This window comes from Aphelocoma coerulescens, chromosome 5 (assembly GCF_041296385.1).
Source record: "Aphelocoma coerulescens isolate FSJ_1873_10779 chromosome 5, UR_Acoe_1.0, whole genome shotgun sequence".
Lineage (NCBI taxonomy): Eukaryota > Metazoa > Chordata > Aves > Passeriformes > Corvidae > Aphelocoma > Aphelocoma coerulescens.
Window position 1 is genome coordinate 63,635,322 of NC_091019.1, and position 25,678 is coordinate 63,660,999.

At 43.7% G+C, this 25,678-nt stretch overlaps 1 protein-coding gene across 3 annotated transcripts in view; it reads left to right on the forward strand.

Annotated features, from left to right (window-relative positions):
* SLC35F4 (solute carrier family 35 member F4) overlaps positions 1–25,678 on the forward strand; it is a 114,313-nt gene that overhangs the window by 11,436 nt on the left and 77,199 nt on the right. Inside the window, exon 2 of one of the 3 annotated variants that reach the window (XM_069018554.1) lies at positions 2,272–2,405. The exons of the other annotated variants lie outside the window; for them this stretch is intronic. Within the exon in view, the coding sequence (XP_068874655.1) occupies positions 2,375–2,405 (31 nt within the window). The 5' untranslated portion in view covers positions 2,272–2,374. The remainder of the gene's footprint in view (positions 1–2,271; positions 2,406–25,678) is intronic. 3 annotated transcript variants of the gene reach the window in all.

A 25,678-nucleotide genomic window follows, 5' to 3' on the forward strand; every position in this document is an offset into this window, starting at 1 on the left:
TGGAAAATGATCACTTTAGGGCCGGAGAATCCTCTGGTGCTTTAATGACTGTTGCCCTTCACATCTTCCCTGTGGATGATGGATGGTGTGAGGCTGCCTAAAGCCAGTAATCTCATTCTGTTCATGATCCCTAAGTTCTGCTGTTTCCCTGCTTGGTACCATGGACAGAAACTGTAGTTTAGAGCAGCCTGAGTTACCAAATATCCTTCTTGCACACAAAGACAAGATTCATAGGACTTCATTTGAGGGTTACAGCCATCTGCTGTCATTTTCAGGCGTCTCTGAAAGCCAGCTGGAATTGCACAGTGCACTTTGAACTGACTGTGTAGGTATTGGGTCTTCAGCTGCATTTATGCTTTCCCTGTGTATTCTGGTGACTTAAGCCACTCTCCTTGGTCCTGACTTTCCTTTTCATCCTGTCAACCTCCCTTCTCTCCCTGACTGTGGTGTTAGACTGGGCTGGTTGAAGGGATGATCTGAAAGGAAATAAATTTGGTGCCTTTGATGTGCAAAGCCTTTTTTTTTCTTTATAGGTTATGAACAAAAGTTGTGTCTGTGTATTCCCAAACTGAAGAATACATGATTGCTGTTCCCAGCCTTCCTCTGAGAACAAGCTTTGACATCATTCATACTCTATAATTCATGGTATTTTTGTAGCAGTCTGTTAAGGTCTGCAAGAAAGTGAAGGGGATGATTTAGAAAGGGAAGAACCATCCTGTGCCTTCTGGTAGGTCTGTGACCAAGCAGGTTCCTGCTCTTTGGAGTTGTTACTGGGTCTCTTTTATCACGGAATAATTTTTCTTTCTCTTTGGAGTTGTTACTGGGTCTCTTTTATCATGGAACAATTTTTTCCTGCTCTTTGGAGTTGCTGCTGGGTCTCTCTTTTATCACAGAATCGTTCTTTTAAGGATATTATTTTCCTTAATGTAAGCACTTGCTCCTTGTCAAACACATCCTCGTGTGCCCCGTTAGGACTTTGCGCCTCGTTCCGGGGTGTTTTAAAAGCAGATTACAGAACGTCTTGTAACTCGTCAGCTGTTGATTTTTTTAACCTGGTTTCTTAAGGAAACAAGGCTTATGTGAACACCATCTCTCTCCCCCTACTCCCTCCCCCTGTAACTTTTGAATCTATTGGCCAAATCCAAGTGAAAGTACCAGGAATTAGAGCATGAAAGGCGTGAAGCCGTGATGGACCTTATAAAAACACAGCTAGAAATGGGGCTCTTGGTTCTCCCACAGTGGGAAAGCTGTAGGATTACCTCACTCCTGGAGATGAGATGTACTGCATACAAGTTTTGAGGTCTTCTCAAAGACACATCTAGTTAATATCCAGCTTCAGACAGGAGATGTGCAGGGAAGAGAATCATGGAGGTTCCTGGTGTGTTTCCATTCACCACTGGTCTGTGCTTTGGGAAGCTCTTGGTGTTTGTCTGTTTTAGTAGCTTTTAATGGCTATTTCTTCCATGAGTTTGTAGGGATGTGACTTTGTCCATTTTGCTGTTGTAGGATTTATTTTCTCTGTTGCTGCTGGCTCTCTGCATGTGGCTCTCCTGCTGAGGAGTGAGGGTAACTCCCATGAAATCTTGGAGGCAGGTCCTTCCCACCTGCCCGTGGATGTGGAGAGAGGGGAGGAGAAAAAGAACAAAACGTTGGCCTGTTAAGTGTGAATAAACATCCTGTGGAGCTAACACATGTTTTATTTCGTAATTCCTTCCAGCATGGAGATAAGATACTATCCTGGGAGGAGAGAAATTGGCTTTGTACTGTTTGGCTGTTTCCTCAGGCTGTAGTGGGATGCCAGGAGCCTTGCAGGGTACACCTGCCTTTGTTTGGGACTTTGAGATGATGCAGTGAAAAAATGTAAAATGATTCCACGGGACAGTTTCAGGTTTTGGTCTGAAATTCAATGAATAAAAGATTGCTTTGCAGAATCCCAGCTATTGGTAAAGGTCTGTAGAGCATCGCAGGCGATGGTTGTGAACACTTTGCAGTTTTAAAAAATGGAAAGAATGGAGTTGTTTTATTATGGCTACAGAAAATGTTATCAAATATTCATGATGACCATCTCCTCTTATTTGAAATAATAAATCCAAGGTTAATTTTGTACTTGTAGAAATCTAGTGCCTGACTATTGGCCCCTTATTTCTTCATTGGTGTAATGTAATGATAATATTTAATATTTTATCTACTTTGCAAGGATGTTATTAGGCTCACAAGTATGTCACGGTGTCCAGAGAAGGAAAAGTAAGCTTCTCTCTCTTTCTCCTGCAGGTTAGAGAGAGGCTTCTGCAGACATTTTGGAGTCCAGGGAAAGAAAACTTTGTACTCAAGAGAGCTCATATAAGGCATAAAAGTTTGTCCATTGAGGAATTTAATGTTCAGTGTAACTACAAGGTTTAAAACAGGTAATAAAGAAATGACACCAGTTCTGTTCTGTTTATTTTAAAGGCTAAGTCCTTAGAAATTATTTTTTGTCACTCATGCCATCCATGGCGTTGCCAGTTGTGACATTTGTGACCTGTGTTGCCAATTAGAATTTGACATTGTGGTGACTTCACTGAGCAAGGAAATATGCCCCAGGGGTTTATAAACAGGATTTAAAGCACCCATCCCATGATTGCATTTTATTATTCTGCTGTATGTGTTTTCATTATTTATTTATTTATTTATTTATTCCCCCCCCCAAATGAATGCAAGTTTTTAATATCACCATGTGGTGACAACACGAAGCCTTTTTAGTCGCCGCTGCTGCGCAAAGTATTGTAAAGTCTCACATCCCTTTGAAGAACTGTTCTTAGCCACTGCTGCTATTTTTATTTTTGAGTTGTTCTCTGTAGACTATTTTTTATTTTGTCCTCACATGCCCTGAATTTTCAAAACATTTTCAAATCAGTTGAGGTCTTTCCCTATCCTGTGTTTTCCCCACTCTTATTAACTTTTACTGGACTGTGCCTTCGAAAATCTCGTTGAAAGTTTTCTTCCCTTGAACTCCAAGGAGTCTTCAGAGAAACATCTGCCAGAAGCACTGACCTACAAAATCTATTAGGCTCTTCCCACTGGTGTGAAGCTCATTTATGTAATGCTGCTGGATGGGGTGGCTCTGCTCTGGAGATGAAATACAAAATTCCCTTTTGCTTTCGTAAGCATAGGTGCAAAGAAGTGGCTGATACTGAGATGATGTTAAAGTGTTAAAGGTTGGATGTTAACTGTGATCATATGTAACTTGTCAGTTGTAACGTGGCAGAGAAGGGTGTCAAAAACAGGGGAATGAATTGTCCAAGAGAGAAATGTTTCTTCCCTCCATTTCAGAGCAAAGCTATAACTTAATGTAAAATTAGTCCGATTGATTAATCTTATTATTAATACAGAAATATAAACAGCTGATGGGGGGCATATCACTAGATGACTATGAATTTTCATAAATTATTTGGTGATCTTTTGAGTTTGGTGGTTTCAGATATAACTAGCAACTTACACTCTGTATATTCTTTATAAATGTGCTGATAATGGGAAGTACCAGACAAAGTACCAGAAGTTTATCTCTTGTGCCTCTGAAAGATCTTCCAGGGGTGGAGATGCGAAGGCATCTGCTCCATCAGAACATAAAAGTGGAAGCAGCAGGGGAAGTAAAATGTCATGAGGTGGATCAGAGGAAAAGGGCAACCAGCCCATGAATTTGAGCTTGCACTTGTTTGGTGTGGACTTGTGAGACAAGCAGAGAAAGTTCTGAAATTTTCCTCTTCAATTTTGGGGATTTTGGCCATGGTGACATTTCGCTCAAACTTTATCTCCACCGGATGAGTGAAGTTAAAGCACAGCAGAGCCCATAATCTTCACTACATAAGGGTATGGAGGGGCTGATATTATATCCAGCAGCTTGGAGCTGTGTGAGCAAGGAGCTGCTCAGAGCTGGAATCATTGGGAATGCAGCCTTTAGTACAAATCTGGACCAAGTCTGACCTTTGCCTTAAGGCTGGTGAAAGGATGCCTTAAACCTTCTGCCCCAGCACCTATTTTTAATGCTATGTGTGCCCCCATTTGATTTTGGGGAAAAGTGTTCTAATTCCCTTTGACTTCTTTGAAAGTCATCATCTTTATCTTTTTGAAGAGACATCTGAAAGCTGGGAATCTCCTCAGTGCCATTCCTTAGGGAAGCCTTGGCATTTCTGAAGTGGGCTGGGGGACGTGTCCCAGACACATTAATAAAGCTCCACATCATGAAGTGTCAGGAGAAGCTAACAGAATATTTATGCCTGCTCGTTCCCTGACTTTCTGTAATTGCCTCTGATTATTCTATTACAGCAGAACATTTTAAAATAATTGTGGAGATAGGATGCAAGTGTGAAGCCACAAAGGCTGTCCTGAAACTTGGCAAAATCATGGACAGGCATCCAAATTGTGAGTCAATCTGCCCTGATCTTTCTCAAGTGGGATGTTACCCAGGCTGAATAATGACATTACATCATTAATGAAGAGTGGCAGAACCTGGCTCTGTGACATTCTTGCCATCAATGCAGATTCCAGAGTCAGGGGGAGTTTTGACTGACTACAGTGTTTGGGATTTGGCCACTTTTACAAAAATTGTCGCTGGTGAGCTCCATGGTTTGAGCAGTGATCATCTGATAAGCAGATTGCAGAGCTGGCAGAGGTGTGGAGAAATAACTTGTGTCTTAGTGGGCAAGGTCACCTGGATCATTGTCAATGGATACATGGCTAATCCACTTTGAAAACATCTGTGGTGGGCATTGCCCACTTTGCAGGCGTTCTGTTCCAGTGCTTCATTTACTGTGATTTTCTCATGACTGAATCTTTCTTGGTGTACTTCAGACCCAATTCTAGTCCTAGTGTCTTGTGACTGGTCTCCTTCTCTGCAGAAATATCTTACAGATCTCAGGATTTTTTTTCTTGTTTTCCTTCATCTTTACTAAACAAACCAAATTCTTCCACTCATTCTGTGTAGTCATTCTTCCTGGAAACTTGATTCTTGTCTTTATCTTCTGAAGTCTATGCAGTAGCCATCACCTTTCTTAAAATGTGGTTCCTCAAACTGGACCCAGGTTTTCAGTTGAGGTCTCACCTGTGCAGCCTTGCAGAGAAGAATTACTTCACATCCTTAAGGTACAATGGATTTTTCATCTCATTCAGTATCTGAATTTTTGGCGACTGTATAAAAGGTGATGCAGCTTCAGCTTGGGGTTTCCTCTGAACTCCCAGTCCTCTTCTAGAAAACTGCAGCTGTTCCCTGAACTGTGTCTGTACAGCTGATTCTCCACTTAGCTGGGAATAACCTTTCACTTTTGCAAATAATTCTTTATCCAGGTGATTTCTCCACGTTGTTAAAATCATTCCAGATCTTTCTTCAGTGTACTTGAAGCCTTCTTGTTTAATATAAACTTAGGCAAAATGATGAAGCTCCCTATTATGGAAATAACAAATGCTAAAAGGACCCTCACTTAAAATCCTTTTGCCTGACAGTGACCCACTGGTGCCATCCCCAGGGTTGGCTCTTGAGCACTTTTCCTCCTGGTGAAATTGTTACCCTGTCATGTCGTGCTGGGCAGTGTCAGCAGCTGTCCTGGCATCAGGATCTGTAATGTCTCCTGTCCTTCACTATTCACCAACCTGTTACTCTTGTCATGGAAAGAAATGACATTACTCTGATGGGATTTAGTCTAGAGGAACCTCTGACTGGCATTTTCCTGGTTTCCTTACATGTATCCTGTTTGATTATTTGGTCTGGTACTTTGATGGGAACAGAAGACATGGGCTGCTGGTTACATCTAACTGCTCCGAATTATTTTCTATTCAAGTTTGTGTTTTTCCACTCTTTTCCAATTTCTTTCTCCAACCTAGAGTTGTCAAAGATGCTTTGGCAACCCGCTGTAGTGGAAGGTGTCCCTGCCCATGGCAGGGGGCTGGAACAACATGGGCTTTAAGGTCCTTTCCAACCAAACCCTTTCTTTGTTTCTGTGAGGCTCCCTGTAAGATTTTAAAGCTAAGTTTAAAAATTCCATTGAGCTCCCAGAACTGAGACCAGTGCTTTTTATACCAGACCAAATTGTTGATGTGAAATGCATCCCAGAACTCCAGACAGGCCTTGGTTTGGTGCCACCTCTCTTCAGGATTTACTGCTTCACAGAACAGTGACTGCAGAGGCACATTAAATATACAGTATTTCATTGCTCCATTATAAATTTAAAACATATATGTTAAGATAAAATTCTGCTTTTGCCTTATGTTTATGAGATCAAGGCAGAAGCTGGGCAGATAATGAGGCAAAATTTTTGGCCAAGCTATCAGTGACTTTGAAATGATCTTTGCAACTTACTTTGTTATCTTTCTCTCCAGCATTTTGCCAGCCCTTGGGAAGTGAAGTCATGTCAGCATATTGCTCACAGATGGTGACATTGTTAGATGTGGTATACGGCAAGCAAGGCTCAGGTACCGTTTGGAGTTAGATTTAAATGCGTTGTAAACACCACCCCGACCTTGGCACAGGTTGAAAAATTCACCTACACAATGAATTACAGGAGACAAAAGGAATAGTGAAGCAGAAACTGCTTAAATACCAGAAGAAATGTATTTAAAGAAGTACTGTGTAGTATTGTGAGTGTTCAGGAGATTGTTTGAGATTGTCCAATCCAGGCCATCTCACCTACTGCCTTTGGCTTGTAGCCTTGGCAATTCAAGAATATCCATTGAACAGCAGATTGGCCCACCAGCCAAACATCTCCCACTTCATCACTGCATGAAAATGCTGCTGAGTTGGACCACGAGTTGCACCTGTATCCATGGGAGGTCTAAATGGTGAAAGGGCTGGAATTCAAAACTAACACCTAGCCCATGGCTGAAAATTCAGAGTGATCTGTGATGAGGCTGTAAAGGAGAAGAACAGGGAGCAGTGACTCCTGGAGTTAGGTTAGGTCAGGCTGATGGGAGATCTACCTAGAAATGGTATCTAGGAGGAAGTGTCTCCTCGTGGCCATGCAGGGAAAGGGCCCAACAAGCTGAACTCTTCATCCCTTGCCACATACCAAGCCCCAGCTGGATAGGTCATGACCACATTGCTCTCTGAAAATTCATGAGGATTATTTTTAAGCTCATAATCATCAGTGTGTGTCTTGTTAGTGTGACTCACTAATATTTTAAGGATTCCCCCCCCCCCAAGTTCTCTGTAAGTGAAGTGCCACATTCTTGGCGGGCTAACTTTGGTTTAAGCTTCAAAATCCTTGCACAGCTCAGAAGGGGATCACGACTCCTCTGTTCCCCAGTCTTGTTTTGCATGGAGAAGCTGCCTCGAATCAGCTGCCTGCTGACTGGCTTCTCCAGAACCATCTGGTTTTTTTCATTGAGTCCCAAAGCTTGAGTTCTGCATGCTGGTGACAAACCCTTTGTGACTTTGGTGTCTTGGGAGATGGAGAAGAAGCTGATGAAAAGTAGAGTTTTGCTGTCTGATACATGATTTACAGAGATTTTTTCTGATTTCACTGGCAGAGTTGTCTGTGGGTTGGATATTCAGCTGTTAGTGGGTTTCTAGAGCTGGATTCCTGACTCAGGCAAAACCACTGAAAGGAATGGGAATGTTGCCTGGAGTCAGGGCTGCAGAAGTAGCCCTTGGTCTATTTTTTCCTCTCTGCTGCATTTTGTCTTGTTTGAATCCTCTTGCAAATTGACTGCACTTACTGGTGCATAAAGTGAGTTAATTTTGATCTTGGCCTGTACTTATTTGCAGGTACTCATCTATCAGCCTGTGTTTGTTTCTTTTGCCCTGTTCAGTGGCCATTTCTGCAGATCTGACTTGCAGAATAGAAAGACTCAAGCTGGGAGGGAAGATCACTTGGGCGTGCTCAGGTTTTGTCTGCTGCTTTGTGGAGTGTGTTATTTGAGTTCTTTGTAGAAAAGCAAACAGCTGACTAATAACTTTAAATGTTATATACTATTTCAGAGCGATTGCAGCACTGTTAATTTAGTGATCACAGGAAGACAGGACTGTTGTGTGAAATTAGAGAAGATTGTGTCTTTGTTATTTTCTTTTATCTGAGAAAGCAAGAAAGCCCATTCTATTAGTTTTTTCTAGAGCAGCAATAAGTTCTTATCTTAAACATGCCATGTAACATAAATAATTAACCACAAGGATTAAAAATAGAAATAAATATAGGTTAGTAATCTTGTGTCTAGATGAATCCTCTCTCCATTTACAAAAAAATACAGCATTACACCAGTGTATACCTTGTGTGAGTGAGATCAAAATTAGAACACTGAATATTTAGGTGCTCTGTCTGTGTTTGACAATTCTCATGTCTTGGTGCTTTTCAGAAGGCTCCTGGAGTCTATTTATAGCATAGATTTTGAGCATCTGACACATAAGCTCCTGTGGACAGTTGGGTTGGTTTTTAGATGCAGAATACACAGAGTTTGCTCAAGTTGAAAATGCTTTTTTAAATAGTTCCTCGTTAAGCTGTCACCTTCCCCTCCACGCTGGGAAATGTGAGCTTGGGATCAGTCTGAAGTAGCTGTTTATGAATAACTCCCTTAGAACAGGGGAATTGATTTCCAGTTCACACTGATGTAACTGGGATCCACAAACACTTCTGAAACAGAGATCACTTTTAGGGTGCTTTGTGGTAACTTGGAATTTAAATTGCCTTTGAATAAAAATATTCTCTGCTATCTGTGCAGGACAAGGGGGAATGGTTTTAAACTAAGACAGGAAAGACTGGGATTAGATTTTAGGAAGAAATTCTTTACTCAGAGAGTGCTGAGGCCCTGGCACAGGTTGCCCCTCAGAAGCTGTGGCTGCTCCATCCCTGGCAGTGTTCCAGGCCAGCTTGGATGGGGCTTGGAGCAAGCTGGTCTGGTGGAAGTTGTCCCTGCCCATGGCAAAGGGACTGGAGCAAGATGATCTTTAAGGTCCCTTCCAACCCAAACCATTCTGGGATTCTGTGAATTCTTGGGGACTTGCAGATGAACCTGCTGGGGTGGCTAGTAGGGGAAATGAAATGTATTCTGCATTCTTCCAGCTTTGTGGAATCATCTGTTAATGATTTTACTCCTCATTAATCTGACACACATTAAAGAAAACATGATAAATATCTTGAGAAAAGCAAGCTCTACATTTTCTCCTCTATGGAGTTTCCCTACTTGTCTATTCAGATCTAATTCATGCAGATCTAATGCATCCGAATTTCCAAGGGTGTCTGCTTGGAAAGCATGTGGGAAAATAAGTTTTGGTAACTCTTGAAATGAGCCTCCTAGCTAGCACTGAACCTCTGGGGTGTTTGTGAATTTTCAGAAGGACAGCTCTACCTTGGAACCACTTAAGGAATTCTCTTCTCTGGTATTTTGGCCCCAGAGGTCTCCTTCACATCTGAGCTTTGTGATCTGCCAAGATGAAACAGGAAAATAAAAGTTTCAAATGCCTTTGGTGCAAGCTCTACTCAACCTTTACCACTTTTGGTGCTAACCTGCGTCAGTGAAAAAGAATCCTACCTGGACTGCAATTTTCCTAGCAAGCTGTGAAGGAGCTCCAGAGCTGCTGGGTTCTGCTACTGCCAGTGCCATCCTTAGATTCCAGTGACATTTGAAACAGGGAGCTCTCATCTGCTCAGGATTCCTTGACTGGGTTTGTCTGGCAGCTCAGTCAGCTGGGTCTGTGTATGTGTTTCTAAAGCTTTGTGACTGATAGACGTTTTTAAGGCCAGAAGGGACAATTAAGGTTAATCTGACCTCCTTTATTTTTGTACTACCTTATATACAAATACCCATTATTATATAGTCTAGCTTTTGCTATATAAACCAAGACGTACATGTAATATAATTTTAATTCATATGTGTCAAAACCATAGTGTAGGCATCAGTTAATTTTTCTTGAAGCTATGAGAAATCTTTGGAGAATCAGAGTAGTCTCTGGCTGTAGTTGGACTCAGTTTCTGGATCTTAGCAAGGGAATATGAAATTTTATGCCTGAAGCTTGGTGTGAGCTTGGACACCATGCTTAGCTCCCAGCCTCCCATGCTTGGACAGAAGTTGGTCAGTTCCTGCTTAGGGGAAAGTCATTGCAAGCTCAAAGTGAATATTTATAGATAGTAATCAATGGGAAAGGGAGGACAATTATTTTTAGTCATGTGAGTAAATGGAAACTGTTTTGTAGTGTCCAGGCTTGTTCTAACACCTCATCCTTGGTGTGTTCCTGAGGTCAAGCAGAGCTTGCCCATAACTCACCTCCTTTTAGCACCTACTTTTGACCACAATTATGTGATTTAGTTGACAGACTCTATCTCTGAATGAAGTTTTGCCTTCATATTCTAAATATAGAAAGGTAGCAGGCTTGAGGAGAAATTCTCATTGCTTTTGCCAGTGTAGTTCATGAATAACAGTGGCAATCATGGGAGATCTTTCCCCTGGTTTTACCCCAGTGAAAACCCACAGATTTTAATGGAATTGTTGGAGATTTGCCCTGGTGCAATTGAAAAAACCTGGCCCAGGTGTTGCCTGTCTTTTCCTAAACACACCTTGTGTTTCAGTCAATGCATCTTGTCCCAGAGCACGAATCTTCAGAACAGAAACCTAAAATCCTACAAGACAATGTAGGTTGACTAATTTTCATTTTTAATTTCATTGACCTTGACCAATACAAGCTTTTCTGTTATCCTTGTTTACTTCAGCTTTTCTTGCCCTTAATCCTCTCTAGTGTTTGTAGGAGGGATGCTTATGGATACTGAGGAGGTGTGGGCCTCCAGCCAAAGGTGGAATGGTGATGGATCTGGCCATGGGGATGGAAAATCTCTGTCCACTGGGCTTTATACTAAAGTCTGATCACAGTGAATAAAACAATCCAATAAAACCACACCAAAACTGAGAAGTTTTGAAGTTTTTTGTTCAGCTGTTCTGCCTTTGATCAGTCTAAATCCAGCCCTGTAAGAGTATTTCATCATACATTTTTGTGTCTTTTGTATACTGCATTGCACATCCATCCAGGATAAGAGTAATGCAAGGATAACTGCAAGGATCCAGCTGTTTGTTTGTAGTAAAAATTATTCTTTGATACTGAATTAATTAGTTCTTAATGCGGATCATACTGATTTATATAAACACTTGGAAAGAAAGGACAGAGTGATGACAAAAAAATTAACTGGTTACGAAAGAATTGAAAAAAACAAGACAAAAAAAATGCTTTATAATTTTGCAACACAGCAAGCTTTTTTTCCAGCTAATATGAATTGTTTAGAAGTGTTCTAGAGAGAACTGCATTTACTTCATGCTGTCTGATTAGAAGTTTTGGCCTTTTATATATTTCAGCTTGGTATGTTTGCCAAGCACTCTTATTACTTCAATCAATTTAAATTTGCAAGACTGATGATCCTGACAGAATCCATTGGCACATCATGTGATCCTGGAAGCTAAAAATACCATTCTCTATGGGGCTTGCTTATTTCATGCTTCAAAGCCTAAGAAATGTTCGTTTTAGGAGAGAGGGGAAAAAAAAAGAAGTTTGCACTTTGTGCGATACCAGTAACTTCTTGAAGGAAAAATACCCGGGGCTTTTCATGGATCTTGGGGATGTTTTGTTGTTGCACTGCTGAGTTGTGAGTTGTTTTACAGAAGTGCCTGAAAATTCCAGTTGGAGAGTAGGAGACAATGTCTGGATACAGAAAATGTCTCCTCTATTGGGGTGAGAGTCGCAAGGAGGATGGGGCACACTCCCAAACCTGGCAGCAGCAGGGGTAGGAATAGGGGCAGCTCTAATGTCTGTTTTCCTTAGTCCATGCTGCCAAGCTGCACATCTTGATTAACTAAATGATGTTTCCCTGCCCCAGATGTGACAGCTAAGAGAGAGCTACAAGAATTGGCAGTGAGTCTGTCCTGAACTGTGACTTCTCATTTTAGAGAGGGTGTTTGAATCTCTATGGGGCCATCTGTGTGTTTGCTTTGGCCTGTTTTGGGGTGATCTGGCTCCACCATTCACTGTGCATATGTGCAAGTCAATACTAGTGGGATGCTTGAATTCTGTCTGTTGAAATCTCTGAAACTGCCTTCCTGGGCATGATACAAAATGCTACTGAGAGCTTTCAAACATCTCCTCTGTCTCTCAGCACTCACTCAGAGCTGAGGAACCTGAAGAAACTCAGCACTCTGCAGGCTTGCTCTGCTTGTTGCACTGGCATTAACCTTTGCAGTAGCTACAAGCTGCAATTACATCTCCTGAAAACCTCTGAAGCTGTTCCTCAGCTGGAGGTAAAAATAACAGTGCACCCCTACAGCTGATTTAAAAGGGTAAGAAAGGTCAACGCCCTTTGTCCTTCAAGTTGCAGCTTGGGAGGTTTGTTTGGGGAATTTTTGGTGTTTTCTGTTGAAGCAGGCTGTCCCTGGGAATGGCAGAAACTCCATCCTTGGCTTTCAAGGTTCAGCTAGATAAAGCTGTGGCTGACCTGATCTGATGCTGGCCTTGGTACCACTTTGAGTAAGAGGTTGGTGGGAAAGGAGGAAATGTCTCCAACATTTCTATGCCTGTGTTGCAGAACAGCTGCTTTTTATCCATGCCTGATTAATGAGTAGTGTTTAATTAATGCCTGGCACTCTGTGGGTTTCCAGCAGTATCTCTGCTGTTGTTGAGAGACAGTGTTACTGTGCTGTTTTTTCTTTTTTAATTTTTGCCCACTTCTCTCCACACAGGAAGTTGGGCAGCAGGACAGAAAAATGTTACTTTATCCAGAATCTATTCTGTAGGCTTAACTTTGGACCTGGCTTTGTGTAAGCACATGCTTGCCTGCAAAATAGTGGGATCTGAAGCACTTTTCCCTCTGTCCTTCAAATTCAGAGAGCTGAGTTCGAGTTGATTATTCATGCTTGGAATATTTTCTTTACTTGTGTTATTCCTTATTCCTCAAGTATTTGTGCCTTGTCCTGACATGAGAAGTTTGAGCTATGATAAACTGTCATCTTTCAGCTCCAGAGATCAGACCTCTCAGGGCTGTGTAATGTGGGAAAATTTGGGCTTTCATAAGAAACCGTAACAAACTTCTTGTAGCTTTTGATGGGCATTTCCATTTTGTCATTCCAGGCTGTTCTGTGACACTTGAGTGTTAACTTACCTCTGATAGAGCTGGCAGAACTTAGGGCTGGTGTGAGAAAGCTGAGAAAGCTGGAGGTAAAGCCTGATGCAAGTAGCTAGTAGGGTGCTTAGAGAATTGCCTTGTATAGTGAAGCATTTGACTCAGCATTGTCCTGGCAGGGACTTAAATTATTTGCAAGTGGTAAGAGTTCTCTAATGGGATGAACAAACACTCCAAGGAAGAGCTAAACAAAAAATTTGCAGTTTGGGCAACAGCAGGTTTTCAGTCCTGCTCTCTCTGCTTTCAGAGGATTTTCTGTGCAAACAGCATCTCAGTGTTGCTGGAAAATCTGGAGACCGTTTGCTCTTTTTATGTAAATGTGTTGTCATCCTCCAAGCAGCATGACAATGAAAAAGGGACTTTTTTTAGATGGCCTGGGGAAAATCTTCCTTGAAAAGTCTAATAAGGATCAAATTAGTGCAAATAAGATTTGATTAGCTCCAGAAAGGGCAGTCTCATAGGACTCATCCTTGGCTTTTTTGTTTTTTTCCCCTTGAACTACTTAGTCATCAGGCAAGGATAGGATTCCTTTCATCTGCTGGAGGCAGGAGACAACAAACTGATGTACTGAGCAACACACTGTCATCCTTCCTTCCATATCCATCTCTTTGGTGTGCAGCAAAAGTTAAAACCTCCTAACATTTGTTTAGGTGTGGCCCTTGCTGATGAAGAATCGCACTACAGTGGGTGCAAACCGTGCCAGTTAAATCAAATGTCCAGCCTCCAGTGGAGTTTATTCAGTCTCTATCTAAATAGAAACACTTGTCAAATCTGTCCTTTGGAGCTAAATATAAGCCTGAGCTTGCTCAAGAGACCGTGTCCGCTGCTCCCGTTGGTAACGTGCAAGCTGGGGTGAGGAGAAGGATCCTGTTTGAATGTGCTGTGTGTGAGTGGATAATTCAAGGCTGGCATTCTTAAGATGTCCAGTTCCAAGGAGTCTAGGATAACCTAGAAAGGGTTTTAGGTCAGCTGAATAAGGAACGAGGAGTGCTGGAGTTAGAGGCCTGTGTGGTGTTGTGTTATTTTTTGTTTGTTGTTCTGAATTGTTTTTGGCACCTTTGATAATGATCTGTCCTTTGAAATTCTGTGCAGGATGAAATCGGACAAAGACAAGCAGATGGATTTTTAACCCTTTTTGCTCAGCTTTTTTTGCAGAGCTTTGGCTTAGTTTATCAGTAAAGGGAGCTTTTCCTGTCTCTCAGGAGTCTGTTATTACATTTGCAAGGAGTCTTTGATGGTGAAAGGAAGTACCGAGTGAAAGTAAACCATTCCTAATCCCAGCAGCAGAGCCTGCTCCTTCCTTGATAACCCAGGCACAGCAACTGACTGAGGGAACCTGATAGAAATTCATGGGCTCAAATAACATTCTGGCAGTTTGAAGCAGACCAAGTTCATCTTAAATTTACTTTGTCCCCTAAAAGATCAGCTTGGCGAGACATGCCCTTCAGGGGTAAGTTCCTCTAATCATAAATAAAACATTTTCTTTCTGAGGAAGGCAAGGGAAGGAAACAGAACTGAAAGATTCAGCAGTAAATTAAGACTATTGCTTTGCTTTACTGTGGTGCTTTTCTCCATAGTAGTGTTGCTGTCAATTTTGGTTGATGCAGGTAAAGGTTCTGTTTTGGTCTCTTCTCAGTTCCTTGAACTTTGCTTTATACTGGCTTGAAATGATTCAGGGTGTATTAAGTAGATTTCTTTCATTTCAGCTCCTAGTATTTAATTATGCTTTTGAAAGAAAGAAAATTCAAATTTGCAACCAGATTGTCTGCTAGTTATAGTAAGTTCTCTCTTCTGCATCTATTACTGCAGCTGCTGAATTTCTGGCTCTCAAACATCTTTATTATAGAGTAAAAAAAACATGTGAGGCAGGAATCAATGCCTTACATAATCTATCCACCTTCTGCAGTGAACTTCTTATGCTTTGGCTGGAATGCTAACACAGTGTTTGTTTATCAAAGATGAGGTTTTTCTGTCTTTAGGAAGATTCTTTAACTGCTGGAGCAGATAATCTCCTGTAGGCTGTGGAAGAGATACTGAGGTCAGCACAAAGCTTTGTGATTTGCCCAGCTAGGCTGGTAAAAAACAGGCACATTTTCTAGAAAAAACACATTTTGAGGAGTTGTTCTTGTCTTGTGATTAAATGAAATGAAATGTGGCATAAAAGCACTGCTGTGCTTGGCCTTTTAGTGGGAACTTTGTGGTTCTCTTCAGAAGGAGATGACTGGGATGTGTGGTAACATACGTTGATCTAAGAAGACTTCTTCCAGTGAGTTTTGCTTGGTGTTGAACATTTGGAAAATGGGAAGAAGATCTGAGCAGCAGTGAACAGTGGTGACAAACGCTCCCTCGTGGCCTGGCATTTATTTCAGGGACCACTTTCTGACTGCTTTCCTCAGACCTGCTGTGCTGTTCTGTTGGATGGCAACAGCGCAGGTTGAAAACAATTTCCCCTTACTCAGTTCCGTGGATTTTGGCAGATTTTTCCTGTCAATGCCAGCAGAGAATTACCCCCAAGATCTCAGTCCTCAGGCTGTGTAGGCATTCCAGTTGATGAGAACTTCCCAGTCTCTGCATCCCATTCTTTGGGCCTCATATTTCCAAGGAAAACACAGAGCAGTATCAAGCCTTTTGTGGAACTGCATGTCTAAATCAGCAGTGCCTGGTGAATTGGATTGCTTAATGGAATAAGCAGTGCTATAATCCTAAGTAATCACCAATATGCTGGCATCTCAGGGGAGGAAGGAAAAAAGAACCCATGAAATCATTTTTATTGAAACAGTAAGGAAGTAGATTGCCTGGTGTGTGTGCATGTCCAGATTTGTCACATTGGGTTGGAGCAGAAGCCATTATTTTGTGCTGAACTGTTGCATTTTAAGGAACAGCAAAATTAGATCCATGCTTGATTACTTGGATCTGTAGTATTGGTGCAGGTGAGAGCACAATCCTCCTTTTTACTCTAAGAAGGGTATTTTTTCTCATACTTTATTTCTCCATCTTGTTGACACAACACCACAGCACAATAATCCAGGGTCTTCACAGAACATTTAGCAATTTTGATCCTCAGATAATTCCACTAAATGTATTGCTGAAGCATGGCTAATTTTGCAGAGGGTGCCAGTGTTTCCCAGGGGTGCATTCAGCAGGCTTTGCTCTGCTCCTGCTGCTCTAAGTGTGATTTGTAGCTTCCTGCTTTTAATTGATAATAAACCAGATGCACGCATTTGGCTTGGGATCCTTTTTGTTGTATGATGAAGGACCCAACACTGCTGCCTGTGGAGAGTGAGATGTGCTGATTTTAATGGACTGAAGGTCTCACTCCAAAATGTCTGAGGTGACTTCAGGACCTTTCCATGCTCAGGAGTCATTCTTGTGTCCTGCAGACCTGACGCTCTTCTGGGCCAGCTCAGTCTCTGATAAAACTTCCTGCAGTGGCTCCTTGAGTCCAGGTCTGCTCTCTGGGTTTTTCAAATGAGAGCATCTCAACTTGAGGCCAACACCAACTTTTTAGCCCTTCCCTACCATTGAGGAGGAAGGAGCACAGGAGCCAGCACCTTGCATAATTCAAAGAGAAAGAAGTGTCAGACAGAGAATCCAGATGTGTCTGCCCTCCAGGCAGGAGGAGTAGCTAAAGATGCAGACTGATTAAGGCTCTTGCACCCCAGCTTGGCACTTGCTGAGTCACATTTACCCCCTTTGTGTAGGGCAGTGCAGTGTCCAATTCCATGGAGTGAAATCAGAGAATCATCATGGAATTTGGTCTGGAAGGAACCTCAAAGCACATCTCATTCCACCTCCCTGCCATAGGCAGGGACACTTTCCATTAGACCAGGTTCCTTCAAGCCCCATCCAGCCTGGCCTCGGATACTTCCAGGGATGAGGCATCCACTTCCAGGGATGAATGAAATGGAGCTTAATGATTCTCTTTGAAAGTTCCCTGCCAGCAAACCAGTGCATCCTTGACCTCTGACAATTCTGGATGTTGTGGGATAGTTTTGCCCAAATAGCAGAGTTTTGCCTATGGGAGAGGTTTAATATCTGTCCATGCTTTTTATTTATCTAAATACTTGAAGTGAGCCCAAGGGCATTTAGAAATGGTTGTGCTCTTGGTAGGCTTCTTGTTCCTACACCACCTAAGTGCTTCAGAGTTCTTCAGCTGATCTTGTGAATGAAATACTTCAGTTTCAGGTTTTGGGTATATGGTTGTGTTTGGAAAACTCAGCTCATCAGGCACAGGTTTACAGCCCCTGTTGTTTGGATTGGCAATCTTAACTCAAAGTCCCTCTGTTTGCTTTGTGCCTGATCCCATAACAAATGTGAGGGTGCAGTGAATTTTGCTGTGAAACTCAGGAACATGTTTTAGATGGGCTGCCTATAGTGGTCACCCCCTGCTTTTAGGTGGCAAAAATGTTAAAACTTGACTGTCCTGGTCTTTCAGCCTTAATTTACAGATGTGCACTCTCAGCTTATGTGGATGTGTTGTTTTTGCCTGAGTGTTCCCATAAGATGCACAGCCTAAGCCAAGTTCAAATTATTACCTGTTGGGTTTTTTTTCTTTGTGTTTTTATTGGTATGGTTTCCTTAGTCAGTGCAAGAGCAATCAGAAGCTGGCTCTACTTGCTTTTGATCCATCCCTGTTTGAAGGCATTGCTTTGCTGCTGGAAGGTGTCCATGTTGTTGACAGAGTGCTACAACTTCCCCTGCTTTTCCATCCCATATCAGACATGCATTTTTATTGGTATGTTTTGGGCAGCAAGTAGTGCAGTGTGAAGGGCAGCCAGCTGAGGCAGGGCAGATCTCAGATGGGAGCAGTGGATTTATCACATAACATCCAGCTGGGAATTTTCCAGCTGATAGATGCCAGGAGATGGCAGTTTATAGGAGGGATGGCATTCTTATGGGAATGTTCCATCTGAACTGACAAATGAGGAACACCTTTCAGGTCAATGAAGAAATTCTGACCAAAGGGAATAACCAGTACCATGGTGCTAGGGCTGTGCTGCTGGAGCTCAAAACTTGTCATTTTTAGGAATTTTCAACAAGGACAGGTGTAAAACCCTGCCTCTGGGATGCAGCAGCCTGCAGGCTGGGTAGGGAGTAGCTCATGAGAACTCCTCAGGGCAGGACCTGGTGTTCCTGGGGAGCCACAGGTGGAACATGACTCGCTGTGTAGTGGGCTGCCTGAGCTAGAGTGCAACCAGCAGCCGAGGGAAGGGATGAATTCCTTCATCCCAGCACTGGTGAGGCCACATCTGGACTGCTCTGGTTTGCCCCCTTTTGAGAGAGGTTGCCAAACTGGAGAAAATGCAGTGAAGGCCACCAACGAGGTCCTGTGGCCAGGGCACATCCTGTAGTTTTGGTCTCCAGTTAGTTAAAGATGTGTTACATAGAAGATGGACTCCTTTCAGAGCTCCATGGAAGAAGGACGAGGTAATGGATGTTTGTTGAGGTAATGGATTTTTGTTGCAGCAAGAAAAATTCATTTGGCTATCAGGGTGGGTGGAATCCACCATGAGAACAGGTAAGGGCTGAAATGGGGATCACTGCAGTTGAGGAAACTCCATCTTTGGAGACAATAAAAACTCAACTCTGTGAGGTCCTGGACAACCTAACTGTGATGTGGGGTCCTGGCCTGAGCAGGCTGGACAAGCATGTGGAGGTCCTCTGCAGCCTCAGTTGCTCTGTCACTGCCATGCAGTCAGCACCTGGACAGCTTGGGGGGCCTGGAGGGGAAGGCAGGAGCCTCATCATGAAGTTGTGACTCTCTGAGACATTCTGCAAGTTAAAAGGAACAAATTTGATGCTCACACTGTGCCTGGAATTGCAAGAAATCTTTCCAAGAACTGTTTTGTTGTGGGAAAGCACAGTGACTTGGAGGGGATGGAGTGTCCCTCCCAGCTTGGCAGCCTTTGGCAAGGCTTGTCTTCAGCAAATGCTGCAGTCTGTTTCTGGTTCAGCACGTGAGAATCACATCCCAGCTGCTGCAGAGTAAAATTTAAACAGTTTGGGCCAGTCACCTAGACTCAGTATCAATTTCTCTGTTCTGTCAAGGTCACTCCAATGCCTTTTGCTGAGAGGAGATTGAAGATGCCCTTTGGGGCTGAGCCAAGAGTGTGCTATGTCTTACACCAAGAGAGGATAAACTGGCACCACGTGTTATTCCACGTACGTGGGAGCAGAATACATTGACAGCAGTGGTTACCATGCTGCTACCACACATCAGTAGTGTTCCCTAAAATCCATGGAGCTGATTCACCTGCTTGGAGGATTCCTGATTTCGGAGTCATAAAGGCTCAGAAGGGATGTCTGGGTGCTCCTGCCTTTATGGCACGAGGCACAAGGTGGAAGTGGGCAGTAGGCACAGCCACTCCTCCTTGCATCATCCCTTCTCCAGGTCTGCAGCTGTCCCAGTGAAAACAGCATGGCTCCTGCTGTCCTCCAGAAAGCCCGTGTTGGACACCAGGCCATCCATCACAGCACAGCCTGGCAGCTCCTAAGGCTGCACAGTTGTGAAAATCCATGGGCAGGAGAACAAGCTGTTCCACTTCGGGTCTCTGAAGTGGATTTGTAATGTCGGCACAAAAGCCAGCTCTGTCCTGGAAACAATCTGCTGCTTCTCAGCAAGGGGAGGTGCCAGGGCTGCCTTCTGCCTCAGGGATGTTCAGGACAGCTGTTCTTTGTCTGCCCTGAGCAGAGGTTGATCCAGGTGGCCTTTCTGACTTGGAGGTCGTGTCCCTTTTCCTGCTGGTGGGCTCTGGTTGTAGCATTGCTTGAATAGTTTTGGTTTTCTGTCTGAGGACTTTCCTCTCTGGTATTTTTTGCCTACAGCATTGTTTGCCTTTACATCACTTCCCCTCCCTACCACGTTCGGGGTAAAGTCAGGAGAAGCTTTTTCCCTGCTTCCTTTATAGTCGATGCTGGTACTGTGAGGAGCCCAAGGGATGCTGAGAAAAACGAGACAGGATATAAAAAACCTGCACCTTTATGTAACACAGCCCTCTTTCCCCTTTTGAGTGGAGATTACTGGTGTGCCTGACCTGAGGGGGAGAGGTTATCTGTGTTCTGCTCAGTGATGCTCTCTCCTCCTTTCCTTTACTCTGTATTTTCAGCACATTCCCAGTGGGGGTGATGCCAGCTTGTCTTGTGTCGTTCAGCACCATTTTACTGCCTCACATAACATGTAAACCCAACAGATGAATTAATGTCAGCAGGAAGCAAAACCAGCTGATACTTTTGTTTGGAAACTGCTATTTCTTTCCTTTAACCACCAAGACTTCAAATTCTGAGATACTGTCCCTCTCCTAGGAGCTGTAAATAAGGCATCTCTGGGTTTTCTAGGCTTTACCTCTTTGAGGTACAGCACTCAGAGGGTGATGTGTTCATGTAAAAAGGTATCTCACCTCTGGTTTGCTGTGACTGATTTGTGGTTGGCTTTGCAAGCCAAGTTCTACGTGGATTATAAAGGTGTGCAGTGGAAGTTCATGGGGAAAGCAGCCTTTTAGAGCAGGTTGGAAATAAATGTCCTACAAATGGTAATGTCATTTCCTACCTCCACTGTAAAATCAGTGCCATAATTTAAAGGTATTAAAATTAAATAAACTTTTAAAGATGCATCTGTGTAGCACAGACCTTGCTTGCAGCTGCAGCAGGCAATGAAGGGTCTTTGTGGAGCCTTTGGCTCTGCTCTGGGGCTGAATTCACTGGGCACACACGTTGAATATGAAGGAATATACACATCTCTCACGCTGATCTCAGTTGAAATCTGTGCTGTGTCAGACAGGTTCCTTAAGAATAAAAATGTGCTCTTTGACTTTGTGAGTTGTTTGATGAAAAGGGCACAGACCAACGGGCCAAAGAAGAAACTGTAGTAGTAGCATACCTGAAAAATCAGTTTGTGGAGATGTGGAGTGGCTTTTTGGCTCAGAGCAGGGCAAGGCAGCTCTCTGAATCGTTGTCAAGTTGCTGGAATAAAGTATCTACTTACGTGGGCAAAATAGCTCATTGTAATGCTTGAATAGACTGTTATTTAAAGGCCCGTGAGTCTCATTCTATATAGAGCAACATTTCAAGGGGTAAAAAGACTAAATTTATATTGGTATTTTATTAAAATTTATGCTGGCACAGCAGCACTGGAGCTCCAGTGGAAGCTGAGTTGGCTCTTTCATTCAAAGTCACAGTTCTGCCTGCTTTATAACTTAGTGAAAAATTACCTGTGGAGATGAGGTGTTTCATCCTGATCTCAGCCCACCAGGGTGTTTGGTCTTTTAAGTGCTTTATAACCACTCTCTGCTGCTGTGGGTGTTCAAATGGTGGGGCTGGAGAAGGTGCTTTCCTGGTGAGGCTTTCTCTGTATTTAGAGCTTGATGCTTTATTATCTTACTTAATTATTTCTTTGCTGTTACAGAGGCTGGGACATGGCTTCAGTGCTTCCTGTGGAAAAGCAAGGGAGCTCCTCAGCCTCTGTCCCACATGGGAAGGGGCAGGGAGGCACAAAAAGAATTTGCCTCCCCTGCACAGGCCAGCCAGCAAGAGAGCCCAAGGGCAGCTTGGGCAGTGTTTTGTGCCCTGGCCCACACTCCATCCTCAGTTAATTAGCTCCAGCTTGTAGACACAGGAAAGGCTGAAGTCATCTCTGTTGTCTCTTGGCTCCAAAGCTTTCACTTGGCCTCTTGCCTTCGTGCTGGTGTCCCCTGTGACGTGCACAGCCCACACCAGAACAGGAGCCCTTTTCACACTCATCCCACATTGCTAAGGAAAAGGAAAAATGATAATACAACCCACTGTGTACCTGGAAATAAAGCTGACCTCCGTTTACTTCCCTACAGTGCACTCTGGATTGCAGTGCATGTGTTGTGCATCCTCGTTCCTGTGGCCTCTCTGCTCAGGGGATTGTGTCTTTTGGGTTTATGGTGCAGGTGCCTCACTGAGGAGCTGTTACAGTATTTTGGTCAGACTGGGAGGAAATTTCAGAGGATTTGGGGTATTTTTTTAAGGGTATGGTGTGTTCTCCTTTGAAATTTATTTCCATTTTTCTTTATTCTCATGTGTTCAGACAAACCAAGCCCTGTGCCCGTTCCCTGAGGTGTTTTTGTTGTACATGCTGGAGTAGTTTGTCCATGGCAGCCTTGGCCCAGGTGATGTCAGAGTTGGCTCAGTAAGGTGTCCTCAGAGACAGGAGCCACCTGTCTTCACTGTTCCTTTGGTGTTGGAGCCTGGCAAATCCCTGCCAGGGATGGCTGGCTGTGAATCCCTATTGAAATTCTGGCCCAGTCCTACCTTGAAAACCCTGCAGCAAGCGTTCATGTTTGGAAGAGCTGTAGCCTGAAAACACCACCTGACTTCCAGTTCCTGAGCAAAGTCATTCCACAGGTCTGGTAGAGATGTCCCTCACAGATGCTAATGCTTCAGCAGGATTTGCTTTCCCATTCCATGACTTCCCTGTGTGGTTTTGTCCTAATGGATGCCGAAGTCACCTCTGAAGTCCTTGTCCCATATAACATTCCTTGCTAGATAGTTACAGCCTGCCTGCCTGAGGGCCCTCTTGTAGTTTAATCTGTGTAAATCCTCCTCTGCTTTGCATCTTGGAGTCACCTTTATGGGGGCCAGTCACATGTGGCTGAGTGGCTTCACCTCAGGAATGTGGGATGTGGATGAGCAATCCTCAAATCTCAAGTGCCTTGAGACTCTCAAGGAGGATGTGTTCCATCAGAGGAGTGGAGCAGCTGCTGGTCAGTGGTGGATGGGAAGCAGGACTTGTGTGGGGTGAAAATACCTTGGACGCTCTTGAAAGATGAAGGCAGGAAAAGCAGTGCTTCAGTTCTGCCTTTCTTTGAGAGCTAAAATGTAGGTGTCCTCGTTTTTTTAAACTTGTGACTTTGTCATCCAGGATATGGCCAAAAAGAGAGACTGAAATGAGCAACTTGTTCTCTTTTTTCCCCTCCACCGTTGATGAACACATCAGCAAGGATTGTGACCTGAGACTAGAAAACTTTCACTTGTTCACTGGCTTCTTTCACTTGTTCTGTCCTTGCTTATCAATAGGTAGAGGGATGGTCTCTTGCAGGGTGCTTTTGTGATGCTGATGCTGAGGTGAAGCCCCCTGGCAGGGCTGGTGTTCTGTGCTCCCAGCACTCCTGATCCCATGTTCTTGCCTGTTTTGCTACAGCATTGTCCTGCTCTGAGGTGGATTTTATGATTTGATTAAGAGCGTGTCAAGGTGGTTACATTTGGATTCTCTGTCTCACTGAGTTGTTCATGCAAAGTCTCCCTTAGCTTCTTCCAGTGCTGCAGGAGCTGTGGACTCTGTTCCCGTCCCACCTCTGTGGATACAAAAATGCTGCTAGCGAGGATTTTCTTGCTATTTTCTAAGTCAGTGAGAGACTTTTGTCTCTCACAGAAGAGGTAGCAGAGTATGTAAACACCCAAGCCACCTGCAACCTTGAGAAGTCTTGTTTATGGTATAGTAGAAAAATATTTTGACAATGGATGTTTTAGGATTTTAGCCAATCACCCCCAAGGGGTGGCTGATCCTTTGTCCAATTAGACTATGAAGAAAAAAGTCTATAAAAGAGTTTGTAAAATAATTAAATAAATCAATCTTGCTGCACAATTTCTTCCTGCTGGATCTTCTCCTCCTCCTCCTCCCTATGGCTGTGGGACACGGTGATACACCCTAGGGCCTAGGACTGCAGTAATACACCTCCATTATTTAGGGCTTGGTACAGCAAAGCTCTTAAGCCCATGGTTTATTCTGAGCCTGCAGATGATTTCACTGAGAGCAGAGTTTGGGTCTCTGTTCCCGTTTTTGTTGTGGTTATTTCAATGACAATCAGAGAGCCAAGATAAGACAGGGAGAACGGCAGACATGAGCTTGAGGTTTTTTAATTGCTCTCATCTCTGCAGCAAAGAAACCAGTGGAAAGATCCTGTGAAGTGATGCAAATACGAAGCAGATGCTCCAGCTGGGCTGGACTGGTTCCAGATCTGTGTCTTGATGAGAAATGTGCTCCTTGGATCTCGCTGGCATCTGGGGCGGGGGGGGATGGAAGGTTGGGGGGATGCTGGTGGTTCCACAGAGGGACAGTGTCTCTGCTGGTGACAAAAGTGGCACTGCCAGTGAGCAGCTCCTTCTGTCAGTGCCCAGCTGGGGCTGAGATGCTCATGAAGCACCCAACTTTACCCAAGGCCTGTCTGATTTGATGATTAAGCCATTACAACATATGTGGCAGAGAAGTGCAGAGGAATTTTCTGCTTTGGAGCAGAATATTGTTACTTGGTTGATTTGAAAGCCCATTTATGGCATCAGGTCAAAGGCAGTTGCTTCTGCTGCTTCCCAATTAGAAGACTTATTTATTGATGGATGACTGAGGTGAGGAAGTGAAAAATCTTGACTTATTTTTCCTCCTGGAAGAGTTGGCTTGCTATCACAGTGGTCATTTCTCTTCTCTGATCAGGTCCTTGTTTATCTTAGGAATGCGATGGCACTGCTAATCATTGTGGCTGTTTTGATGCTGTGGACATACCATCTATCAAAACTGGCCTCTGCTCCTTCAGTGACTCATTTCCCTTCTGGGATGTTCTGAGTATATGCCATGGAGCAAATTCTGTCATTCTGACACTACAGATGAGGAACTGCACTGAACTTCTCTTCTTCCTTTTCCATGTCTCCCTCTTACAGACACTTCTCATTGATTGGGCAAATCTGTGCAGCAGAAAATTTTCTGAATACCCCGTGTCAGCCCTGTGGTGGGAGTGCTGTGGAGGGAAGCATCAGGCTCGTTTTTTTTGGCATCAGTGTCCAGGAGTATCAAGGGGTTCAAGAGTTCAGGGTTTTTAAGTCCTGGTGAATCAGCACTGAGGAACACATGAGCTTTCAAACCTGTGAAAGAAAGACAGGACAAATCATTCTCTGGGACTGTTGGGGATAGGGCAAGAGGTATTTTGCCTCAAGCTGATAGAAGGAAGTTTGGCTTTGTATCGGGAGATACTTGCCCATGACTTGGGAGGGAAAAACATGTGGAGCAGTGGGACTGACTGAGGAGGAGACTGTGGAGTACCCAGTGCTGGTGGCTGTGTGAACAGGATGGATCCTCCTTTATGGGAAGGCAGAGAGGGAAGGGAATGTCATGGTGCATGTGGTGCCTGCCAGGCCAGGCTCTGCAGTGCCCATGTTTGATGATGAAGCATTGAGGGGCTCCTGAACGACAGAGGATGGAACGGGCAGTGCTGTCTCCAGGTAAATGTTGATGGATTTCGTACGCAGGGTGCTCAGAGAGACCCTGAGGTGCAACATCCAGGCTTAAAGGAATAGTTCTCATCCTAAGAAGGTTCTTGTGGATAAAACCCCCGAAATGAAAGATCCTGAGATGACTTTTGCTGCATTATCAGCACTGTGGCACTGAAACACTGCGAGTCAGACTGCAGGAACTGAGCTTCGTGCTCCCACTTCACCCTGCACAGACTCTGGGTGATTTGTGCTGATTTAACTCCCCCAAATGGCAGAAAACAAACACAGAAAGAGGGAGTGGGAGAAGGCACCACAAATACTCTCTTCATTTCTTTCATCTTTCT